The sequence below is a fragment of the Temnothorax nylanderi genome, unplaced genomic scaffold (assembly GCF_030848795.1).
Source record: "Temnothorax nylanderi isolate EJ_2023f unplaced genomic scaffold, tnyl_v1.0 TNYL_tig0193_pilon, whole genome shotgun sequence".
NCBI lineage: Eukaryota > Metazoa > Arthropoda > Insecta > Hymenoptera > Formicidae > Temnothorax > Temnothorax nylanderi.
The window spans coordinates 23,491-36,198 of NW_027249255.1; the positions used below are offsets into that span (position 1 = coordinate 23,491).

The 12,708-nt window shown below is 39.0% G+C and overlaps 1 protein-coding gene across 1 annotated transcript in view; it reads left to right on the forward strand.

Moving 5' to 3' along the window:
- Positions 1-2,193: 2,193 nt before the first annotated feature.
- The window catches only part of Ance-3 (angiotensin-converting enzyme Ance-3), a 51,633-nt gene continuing 41,118 nt past the window's right edge, over positions 2,194-12,708 (forward strand). Inside the window, exons 1-11 of the mRNA XM_071716797.1 lie at positions 2,194-2,963; positions 3,862-4,127; positions 4,487-4,927; positions 7,164-7,490; positions 9,286-9,444; positions 9,556-9,652; positions 10,484-10,627; positions 10,928-11,119; positions 11,262-11,359; positions 11,493-11,662; positions 11,851-11,975. Coding sequence (XP_071572898.1) covers positions 4,901-4,927; positions 7,164-7,490; positions 9,286-9,444; positions 9,556-9,652; positions 10,484-10,627; positions 10,928-11,119; positions 11,262-11,359; positions 11,493-11,662; positions 11,851-11,975 — 1,339 coding nt within the window. The 5' untranslated portion in view covers positions 2,194-2,963; positions 3,862-4,127; positions 4,487-4,900. The remainder of the gene's footprint in view (positions 2,964-3,861; positions 4,128-4,486; positions 4,928-7,163; positions 7,491-9,285; positions 9,445-9,555; positions 9,653-10,483; positions 10,628-10,927; positions 11,120-11,261; positions 11,360-11,492; positions 11,663-11,850; positions 11,976-12,708) is intronic.

The window sequence follows — 12,708 nt, forward strand, 5'->3', positions numbered from 1 at the left end:
TCGCCTCGAGAAACTTACGAATCGTTAGGTTTAAGAATTGATTAATCGCACGGATTGATTAATTATAAGACGCGAGCACGTTTGGGGCGCCTCGTGGTATTTTTTCCGATCAAAGATTAACGCGATATATACCGAACGTTGCCTACTGCCCGAGTCTCACTTCACGAATGCATACCAGCATTGTGAATACATACAATGCATGTGCCAGAATAATAAAAAGTCGGCTAGAGGATTATAAATTATACAAATATTTTCTAGGCTCTATTCATTTCCGAGCCTAGTCATTTCAAGGCAATAGAATTGTAACATTAGTTCATTTGTAGTATATATTTTTATATTCTTATATATTTAATATTTTGATTTTTTCTGTAATAATTGTAGGAATAAATAAATTCCTACAATTATTACGGAAAAAAATAGAAATAAATATTCAGATATTTCATGAGATTAATACGGAACACTTTACCGTTACATTAATTATCATTTTAAATAAAGGATTTTGATGTAACGTCTAATAATTAATTGTTAGAAAAAGATTCCATGATTTTTTTTATAATATCTCATTTCTCATACGTACATTCTATTTACGTTTGTAATATAGTTTTGATAAATCCATTGCCTTGACATTGAAATAAAAAAATCACTCACCGGCCGATGCGCAACAGCGGAGTTGTAAGTCGTAACCCTGCGTCGATCTGTAACAGAAGAATATTTTTACATTAAAGCAGTAGCTAAGATAATCAATACCTTAAGTAAATAATTATCGCGCCCGTTAAAATGTCATTTTAACATATCTGATTTTAAAATGCTAGTGCACGAAACGATCGCGGCCGAAGCAAGCGGTTGCATATTTCCGCATTAACTCGTATAGGGTAATTAATCCCCGAAAAAACGCAAGTAATATTACGACCGCGCGAATAAGAGAGACGCGACGTAATATCTCTTCTCACATTCTCACATCTGCCGGAGATCGAACATCGAACTCCGATCGAAATTGCACCGGAGTAAACGATATTGTACGAATAATGATTCGAGTATATAATGTGCGAATCACGTCGCGCTTGAGAAAGGAATCCGTCACGGGACAGCAAAATAACGAACGAATAATAATTACTCACCTCACGGTTGCTCCGCCGTCGCCCGATGCCTCCCAGGCCCCCTCCTCCTCTCCTCACTCCTTCTCGGTTGTCGCATCTCCGTCGGCGCATTCACTCGCGACGTTCAATCACTCACTCACGCGCGAAAATATCGTCACTTATGATCGCGCGACACTTTGCACGGCACTTCCGGTATTAATCTCGCGACGCGGCGCGTACTTAATTACACGGCGACGGAAGAATTACGGCGGAGAAGCTACGAACGAAGCTGTACGATCCGCTCGACGCCCGTCGTCACCCATAATGTCCCGCAGGTAGACGCTGAGATGGCGGACAGAATTTCGTAAATCGCGCGGCCAACTTCACTCGCCACTATCGCAACCGGAGCAACCGTCGCGATGACGCTACACTTGCCGCTTATATGAGGCGATTTTCGTTGACAATTAAATCATCGATTTATGAACACTCTGTCTATCCTCCACGATCGCCAGATATCGAAACACAATTAAATATGAAGTTAAATGTACGACGTTAATAGAGACTGCGTTCGCTAATAATTAAATACGTCGCGGCGTCACTCGACTTAGAATTCGCTCGTATCCTTTTTTACTCGTGTTCCGAAAACGACGCAACTTCATGCAGAAGCCGCGCGACACGACGCGATCAAGTTAACGGTTGAGAAAAGCGAGACCAATCACCCGAAAGAATGTAACCGAAAGTCACTATTAACGAATGCGATATACCTCGGCATCCGTATCAGTTCCGCGAAGCACACGTATTAAATGAACATTCGATATATCACATACATCGCATACATTACAGTTTTTCGTAATCTCAACCGCCTGCGCCGGTACATACGTTACTCCGCGCTGCGACCTGCGATCCGAGAGCAATGACGTCACAGTGCCGGGTCGCGGTGCCGCGCGGCAATTTGAATAGTGGGGGTAGTGGGGGTAGGTGACTAGCGCGGCGCTCGTTCGACGCACGTAGTTATTTTCCCCACTCCATCTCCACCACTCAGGTTGCCGCGAGCCGTTGGCGTCGCGCGATTCACGCGCCGCGGCCCTACCTTAGCATAACTTTTCTCGGGATACAACGCGGAGTAATGATACACGAATCGGTGCGGCGGTTGAGATTACGAAAAATTGTGATATATGTGTGATTAGTGTGATATAAAAGAAGTGTGTCGGCAGGATTTCGGCCCGTTGTTCGGTCAAGGTACTCCCTCAAAAAATGGCCGCTCAAGCAGCATATGCACGCTCGCCGGTATCACATACGCACTAAGCCTAAATACACGTATCGCCGCCATTTTATCTGGGAGTCAGCCGTCACAGTTTTTCCATAGCCAAAGCCCGGAGTTAGTGATCTCATCTGTGGATATATGTGATATAAGTGACATCGAATGTTCATTTAATACATGCCTCGATGGAATTTACGCGGATGCCGAGGTGTATCGCATTCGACAATAGTGACTTTCGATTACGTTCTTTCGGATGATCGGTCTCTCGCTTCTCTCAACCGTCAACTTGATTCGCGTCGCATCGTGTCGCGCGGCTTCGCAATGAAGTTGCCGTCGCCGCATCGTTTTCGGAATTTCGGAACACGGATAAAAGGATGCGAGCGGATCCTAAATCGAGTGACGCGGACGCCGCGACGTGTTTAATTAGCTCCGTTCCGACATCAGTGCTCGACAAGCCCACGAATCGTTAGGTTCAGGAATTGATTAATCGTACGGATTGATTAAATTACAAGATGTGATCGCGTTTGACGCCTCGTGGTGTTTATTCCGATCGAAGAACAACGCGATGTCTGCCACGAATGCTGCCTACCCACCCGAGGCTCGCTTCGCGAATGAAGATTGACAAGGTAAAGTAATTGCGACGGTTGCGATTCAATACGGTATTGTTCCGTACAAAATAAATAAAAAATGTCGCGCGCCGGTCAATACGTCGCCGCTACGAAAACATTTTAACGTTTTACGTTTGCGAGATCAAATTTATGTAAAATAACTCGAAGTAAGACACGCTGTAGCGTGTTCTTTATCGGATAAAATCTGGCGCAGAATATATTCTGTTTTTCGCATCTTAAATAATTTCGAATGATCTATTATCGTACGTCGGATCATGACGTTTATTCCAAGAGTGAAATTTTTACTTCGTGCCGATCGAAAGCGTATTTATTAAATTAATATATGTTACCGTTACCGTTTCTTGAAATTTGTAAATCTTAAGGAAAGAAAACTTTTCTTTTTTAGTGAATTAAGATATACGTTGTTACGTATTTATTTTGTGGCAGTTTCGATTCGGTATATTGACGCGATTACATTCACAGAAAATATTATACAGATTATAGATAATAATTTGCAAATTAATAGCTAATTAATTAATAACAGTAAAAATGATAAAGCATTTCATAGATATTAATTAATGATATTTTAAGTGTTATTTTATGTTAAAGAACAATCGAATAACATCTTCATTTCTATTATCTAAAAATGCATCTACGCGATTTCTTCTCCCATCGACTGTAACTTAAATGAACCTCGTAGATGCAAGTCTTCGATAATAAGTCGTAGTGAAATTTCCGCTTACTCATCATTGCTGTGAAATAATTTATCAAATTTTTAACGTGTCATTTATCTAAACCGTATATCTTTTATCGTCAAGAATAGATCTATCATTTTTATTCTCAGCGATTTCTACGCTTTGCTCCTCTAGTATATTTTTCTGTTAGTGGTTTCTAAAACAAATCTGAATGTTTACAGAGTTGCAAGGAGCAAACGTGCGCTCCGATAGACAATGGGCCGCATTGAAAGGAGTCGGCAAATGACTCTTGTCAACGTGAGAGCTTCAAGTTGTCGCAATCGACGGCCGGTTGGCCCTCGACCCCCATCGTTCTGCCTCTCGTCACTACTTGACGCTCCTACGTTTCTATTCACCCTTCCTTCATTTCGTCTCAATTTAATTGACACGCTTTTCGCGAAACTTCTCGTCGCCTTCTCTCCTGTGACACCGAAGGAACTTTTAAACGGTATGTAAAAACTTCTTCATTAGAATTTTTACCAGCTTTCTTAACTCTGTTTTATATGCATAAAATTTTAACTTCATTCCTTATCAGATAAATAAAAAAGAGGCAATAAGAGCCACGGGCGGTAATTGGTGCGTAATAATTTATATTCTCAGTCAATCTTTATCATCTCATCTCTATATCATCAATATTTTATGTATTATGTATTATGAATAAAATCAATAATTTATGTATTGATTGAGAAGGCGCGCACCAATTACCGTTGCCTGGCTCTTATCGTCTCTTTATTTATCTGATTTATTTAAGAGAGCTTTTATAAGCTTTAATTCATTCTTTATCCTAAACAAAACTTTGTCCCTCAGATGTGACAGAATGAAGTTGTTCGTCTTCTTCTCTTCGTCCTCGGCTACTTCCACCTACTCCCACGACAATCCATCTAAGCAACAGCGACACCGACGAACCAACGACACGAATGAGGTGTGCGCGAATCCCCCACCTTTTTCGCTACGGATGACCTCCTCGTGGTCGCGTTCGAACAGCTTCGCAGGGATAAATGTACACTTGACGTCGTCCACGAGGCTTTTAGCGTCGGCAGAACGAGACCGTCGCTCGTGTTAGTCGTGCTCGATCGGTGGAACGGAATTTCGTACGACGACGACGACGGAGAAGTTGTTGCGTGAACCAGCAATTGATCGATGGACGATCGTAAGTGATCATTATCGAGGATTGAAACGAATTTTACTTTCGTGGAGTTTGCCTTCGGTGGAACCGACGGGATGTTGGACCGCATCAGTGGCAACTTCGTAAGTCATCGTCGATACCAGGGTGACTGTCGCCTGCAGTGATTTTAACGCTAGAAGGACGAAGATCTTTCGTTATTATTTTAATGAATGCTGTAAACAGCGTGATCTTTATACCTCAGAAAATCGCGTAATTCTAATTGGTGAAAAATCGCAAAATTTGAGGACTTTGATAAAAATTAAGTTTGAGATAAGAGAAGACTCTGTAACCAGCGAAATAATGAGTGTGCTCCTTCTAGTGTTAATAATCGTGAATGTTTATCCAGATGAAATTGGTTTGTTTTCAAGTGTTGAAATTACCTCTTAAGTGGATTTTACATATTATGTTTATACCCTGTATTTCGTACTCGAATTAATATGGCGGTTATGGTTTATGGTATTTTGCATAAGAACGATCGTTAGAAAATATAATAGATGCAAGGTTTCTCGGCATTCATGAATCATCTCCATTCGTTAGATCATAATGCATGATACTTAAAGCATACCACAATTACATGTAACGATGACCTCGTTTGTACGCTCATTGAGTATGCTCGGATTATTTTTCATAGATCTTCGTGACGTTACAATATCGGTAATAATCTATTAAAATAATCTATTGCCGATTTATAAAGAATATTTTACTAAAACGCGTCTATTTTAGCAGAAACACAAAGAAGCAATTACTTTAGTCAGAATACCGTGAAATACTAAACCGCGATAGCACGTTAAAGAAATAAGAATGAAAGATATGTATTCTTTAATAAGCGCAATTGTGACAAATCAAGGTCATCGCATCTCGATCAACCGCAGGTGACCTACTACTGTGCATAAGCAGATATGTACCTTTCATGCTGAGAGGAAGTACGTAACGCGAAGACGTAACACGTGACCGTGAGACCAACAAATGAATTGCGCATAAATGCTCAGCTCATAATGTCATGGCGTGATTTAGAGAAACAATGAAGTTTCTATATTAACTTGTAAAAGAGCGAGAGGTCCCATAATAATTTGCGTGCGGTAATTTCTGCCACTGTAGTCCTACTTGCACGAAGCAAGGCCCCATCGCTTCGCGAATCGACTGTAATTGTTATTTCGCGAGAGAAAGCTAAGCTCATTATCTCGTACACGTTGCTATATGTCTTATTTGATGCAATCTTAAAATACTTTCGATGGCTTAATCAATAATATTTTTTGTCTGTCTTTATTTTTTGATGCCGGTACCTTGTAAGTAGATAAACTGTATTCGACGATCTCGAAATTATTTAAGATTTTATTTTTGCATTATAATTCGGTGACAGTCGTTAAAAATGACGTCGTAAGGAAAGTGCGGAAATAGTTATCCATTATACCGAAGGGTCATTATCCGGGTCATTCGTTTTTTGGCAACTACGCCGCTTTATCTTCTTATCGACATGTCAGAGCACCGCCTACCCTAAACAAGACTCATTCACACAGAAATTTTTACCCTCTATTCATATGTCAGGTATACGAAGTAAACAGAAGTAGAAAATGCGACAAGATAAATTATTTGTGACTTGTCCACATAATTTCGAATGACAAACCGAAGGTTAAAGACGAGGGAAACGAGGTAAATTTACATATATTTGTGTGGACGATATAAATCAATTAGCACACACGTGTGGCCGAGTTCATCAACCCTATCGACACGTGTACTCCATTTACCAAAATATCAGAAATACATAGAGTATGCCAAACATTCAACGATATGTAAATTAAAATAAAATGATAAATGAAAATATTAATTAATATAAAATTGGAAGTAAACTCGAAGTAAAGTAAATGTAAAATTTACAGAAGTTCCAATTAAATCGAATGCTATTTTAGGAAAAAAAAATATTTTATCCGCCGGCGGAAGCAACGGGAGATTATTTTTGTTATTATTTCCTAGGGTGTTGCTACATAGAAAAAAAAAGTAAAATTAAGAGGCTCTCAGTCCCAAGTCAACCCTTTAGTGAGCAAGTCAATCATGATAATCAGAACTGCTTTCTCTAAAGCAGTCATCAACGTCAGGGAAATCTGATATGGCATACTGAAGAAGAAGAAAATATTTTATGCTTTGTAATGAATTAAATCTAATACTTTCTAGTAGGAAATTAATAGGGAATTAATATGGGACTATAATTTAAAGTCATCGTTTTTAATGTAGATAGATTGCTTTTGTGTATGTATGTGTATGTGTCTTAAAATAGAGACGAGCGACATATAAAACTATTTATAATAAATGTGTATGATTTAGGTAAGATGGACAGCGTTCGTACTTTGCCTATTATCAGCAGTTTCTGGTCAATTGGACCTGCCACCGTACAGGAACGATGCTGGCCGACAAATACCATCGTACAGGGACGATGCTGGCCGACAAACACCATCGTACAGGGACGATGCTGGTCGAGAACTACCATCGTACAGGGATGAAGATCCTGGACGACAACTACCACCCAATGAATTAAATTACCAGAATATTTTAGCTAGATTAGATTTCCTCGGCGCAGAGAGATGTAGCGCTAATGTGGTAGCTCAGTGGGCATACGAAACCAACGTCAACGAATACACGCAACTACAAGCGGTAAGATCAAAGTATCATTGAATCTATAAAGAAGATCGTCCTTCTGCCAATTTTGCTAAATCAGAATTTTGTCACGATACTTTATCACGCTAAACAGTTTCAAAACTTTCCCGTTAACCAGGCTGACGAATTTCGAAACTTTAAGACACGACCCGCATATGCGTGGCCTGTCCCTCTATTTGCAATTTAGGCTATCTTATGAAATACGATATTAAATTTTCATACGTGTCGCAGCAAATCATTATCACGAGTATCATAAGATTTTAATTTTGTTCATAATCTAGATGGTAATTTATCAGGAATATTTAATTAAAATTTAAAAACAATACTTTAACTTCAAATCAGCAGTAATTAGCTTTATTACAATCAACATTAAAAATTAAAGCTTAGAAGTATATACAAGCGTATCTTTCAAGCATCATAATAAAAAACGCATATAGGTGTCTGCGACAATTACTGTTGAAATAGAAAAAAATTAGATCAAGAGATTAAAGCAAATTACTATTAAGGAGCGTGGCGATGCAATTCTGAAGGCAAAAGTTGAGAAAGGCTAGATTTTCAACAAAGTGCAGTGACAACCGTGGAAAATGAAACGCGTACAATCGTATATTTCTCATCCACCCTATACGAAACGTCTTCGAGGGGACCTCGACCTCCTCTCGGTATCCTCCCGTGACTCTTCGTGGCGTCCTCACACATTGACTTGTCAATCGACCGGCGAACCGACGCTACTTGGCTGGCGTCGCGACTACGATTTTCCCTGGCACGAGACTTGCTCGCATTGTCCGCGAAAGGCCGAACGCCTCCGCGGGAAATCTTCCCAGGCGATGCCATTGTCGTGATAATCATCCTGAACGATTGTGCAATGCACGCCCGGCCGTCTCGTATCGCCGAGAAACGGGAGTTTTGTACTTTTCAATGCGAAACCAGCGAGGCTCGCGTCGCGTGACGTTAACAATAATTGAGGCGCCCGCCGTTTTCCTTTTCCGCGGAGAACGTCGATGTACGGCGAGCCACCGCCTTGCGGCTCATTATCGCATGGGAAGAATCAATGACTGGTCGTCGAGGTTGTTTATAAGCAAATTGATTTTTGTATTAGCAAATAATTATAAAGTAATTAATTATATACTTTTTAAAATCTATGAATTGTCTCGGTGTCTCGTAGCTATCAGATGACAAAGATTATGTTGCGCATATTACGTGACATCTGCTTTGTTGATGCCTTTTACGCATGTCGCATACTGTCATTGTATGTGGAAATATACCACGTAACACATAACCAGAATTGGCACTTGTGTATTATGCGATGCTATGCGGTTTTTCATATAATGATAAATGTATGATGTACGTAAATATTGTTATAAATTACAAATTGTCTGTAAAAGTAATACATTACATGATGATCGTATAATCAGACCTTAATAAATAATGTGTACGTTTTAAATAATACAAAGGTTCAAATGCAATTTTACTTTCTTAGTTACTTTTCTTTGAATGCAGGTTACTGGTCAGGAAGAACATAGATACGACGGTTTTATCTCTAACGGTAAAACCGTCGTTCGCCGATTCGTGTTTTACTGCAACATTTCCTAATCAGTCGCAGAGAGATTAGTTTTCTTACGTCATGTAATTAATACAATTGAAATTCAATACAAAACAACACTAATTTTATCATTTGAAAATAAGAAGGATAAAAAATAGAATGATTTTTCTATCTCTTTGTGAGTGTAATAAAAAAGCATTTTTTTTGTTTCGCATAAGAACTATTTTCAATATTTTCGCTTTATGCTTTCAGCTGGACGCCCAACGCTTATATGCGGACTTCCAGTACCAAGCTTGGCTTTTAATCTCCAGAATCGATGTAAATTCAATTCGAGACCCCATAATCAGGCGACGACTCCGTTATTTGTCTGCCGTGGGCCCTTCGGCACTGCCACCTGACCAACTGGACAGGGTAAACACTAGCTTTATTTATACAAGCAATTATAACACTTATATCGTTATTTAACTGACAATGTACGTGACAGTAAATATTGTTAGCAGTAATAAAATTATTTCTTTGCAGTACAATCGCCTAATCAACGACATGCTTGCGATTTACAACGCGGCGACCATATGCGCTTACAACGATCCGTTCCGGTGTGGGCTACGTTTATATCCAGGTAATACATTACGAATTACGCTGAATAACGATTGGATCGGCACGATGCCGTCGCGCCGGCATCGTTCACGGTTCGTCGCGGCGAAATTCCGCGGGGGAATTTACGTAAGTCTAAAATGCGCATGAAAGTGTGAAGAAAATAGGATACGTCACGCGAGCGCACGCAAGTCCCCCCTCCTTCTCTGAGGGTAAGGAGATTCCCTGTTTCTTTTCCGTTTAATTTATGAAAACCACTGTGCCGCGCTGTATGAGCCTCTAATTGTCTGTTATTCTTATGTTTAATGTAAATCCCCGTGCACGCCCGTTTAGACGCGAAACGAACACAACCTGAGGCATAAAACATGCACAAATAGAAAGCAAACACTTAATTAATTGAGCAAAGACGCTACACGGTTGAACATAGTTTAATATGAGAATTTAATTACTCACTCGAATCTAGCGTGTGTCACGAAATGATAAGTAGTTGACTGCGCCTGAGCCTCGAGGGCAAAGGTCTGAATTTAAGCAACTCAATGAAAAAATTTACGGTCCATACCAATAATTTTGACAAATAAATATACTTGACAAACAACACTTACTATCGTTTACTAATAATATTTCGTTCAGTAGGCTACTAATATTATTATTAGATAAATTTTACTCCAAAATTCTCCAAAATGAGAAAAAGAGTGTTATTGTGCTACCGGTGGCTACCGGTGTTTTAGAATAAATCTAAAATTTGTTAAAAATATGTACGTGATTAACGTAAAAGTTACGAGATATTTGATAAAATATCTTTTACATGATGTATATTTAAAAAGTATAAATTTTAACACTATGTTTTTTATTATAGATATATCGCAAATCATGGCGAGAAGTCGGGACTGGGACGAACTGCAGTACGTCTGGACTGAGTGGAGAAGACGAAGCGGCAGGCCGATTAGGGATCTGTATCAACAACTCATTACACTGACCAATGATGCTGCAAGAATGAATAGTACGTCTAATTTTAACTCTATGCCGGAAGTATGACGCGTTAAATGAAATCTACAATCCTGACGAAGACGATCAGCATATAATTTCGCTTCATGCGAGATTGTAAAAAGATTACAAGTGTTGAATTTTGTTTTTTCGTCAGGAATTTTTTACACTTTTAATCTACAGCGAGTGACAAGATTATTACGTTCAGATTAATTAATACATAGAATATTACATGGAAACTATAAGCGTTAATTATGTCTTATTGATAGCTACTCCGGATTGAGGATTAATATTACACTATTATTTCTTTTTATAGACTTCACTGATGCTGCCGAATATTGGATGTTTCCCTACGAATCTCCTAATTTCCAACAGGACATTGACGAGGCTTGGGAAACTATACGTCCGCTTTACGAAGAATTGCACGCTTATATTCGCAAAAAGTTGAGAGATCTTTACGGACCTGAAAAAATTGGCGGACATGCGCCTCTTCCGTCTCACGTCCTCGGTAAGAGCAACACGTCATGAAATATTTATTTCAGAATTTTGAATATTTTACACTATGCATATACCATTAGCAACGAACTATTAATTAATTACTTACGTGTCAGTTATCTGTAACTACATCGTTCTTTACTTAATGTTTATAGGTAACATATGGGGACAGTCTTGGACCAATCTTTTAGATGTTACTTTGCCGTATCCCGGGAAAACATACCCTGATGTCACGCAGGAAATGCGGGCTCAAGTAAGATCCCTCTTCACCTTTTTTATTTTATAATCAATGTTTTATATCATATTATATTCTTATATAAAGGATATAATTAATATTGTTAATTACTATATATAACTAATATTAATAGCCGTGTTATTATAATTAGGGCTATACACCTATCGACATGATTCGGGTAGCTGAGGAATTCTATCTGTCCTTGAACTTGAGCGCAATGCCGCCGGAATTTTGGGCCGGAAGCGTAATCGCCGATCCTGGCGACCGCCCATTAATCTGCCAGGCGTCCGCATGGGACTTTTGCAATCGCATAGATTACAGGTTGATACGTTTATCAATAACAGTCTATAATATGTACAGTAATCAATTAATACACTATGTTACACTGAAATCAGCAAAAGCGTTTTTTTTCTTTTTGAAAATGTTTAAACTTTTACGTGTTAATCTCATACCTGAAGATTACGAAATAAGAATAAGAGTTTTTAATATGTTGTTATTTTTATGTTTAGAATCAAAATGTGTACAAAGGTGACGATGAAGGATTTGATAACTTTACATCACGAAATGGCACACATTCAGTATTTCTTGCGGTACAGCGGTCTGCCTCGTGAATTTCGTGACGGTGCTAATCCAGGTATGAAAATACATTTGAAATCTTCATTCTATCGTATATTCTATAATTATCGCATTAAATAGACATACAAATCTAACAAAATCGTAACACAATCAGACTGCAAGCGATTATATTGTATAAATTGAAGTTCAAGTTTACTAGATAGATTTTAAAATAATTCAAATTTAAAAAATCCTATAGTTACAATTAGTATAATTGTTATGAAACTCAGAAGATAAAAAAATCGAGCACAATAGAAATAAAAAATAAGACAGCAAAACAAATCGCAAAATGCAAAACAAATTTTTTTGCAGCGGAATAGTTATCAAAATAAAATTACACGGTATTTTTTCTATGTCTCTCAATCTCTATCTTTCGCAATATGTAAATATAAAATAAGTAATAACATAAAAAGATTAAGACAGTTTTAAAACGCTCGCGGGATGTCAACATCCGTTCTCAATGACACTGATATTTCGTATGATGCACGACTACAGTAATGAGCAATTGCATCATGCCGGGAAGAAAAACTTAGACTAGGACAAAAGGATAGGAGACGGCCGGTGATAATGGCATGCGTGCCGGACAGACGACAACGCGCTTACGTAAGCGCGACGGGTCCGGCTTCAGGCCGACTTCCGGAAGGCACAGCCGACCTGTGTGCGTCTTACGGCTAATAGCGCGAAAGCGAGAGCGAGTACGACACGCTCGAGGTGTACACTGCGCGCTACGGTACTCGCGAATAAACGAGTGG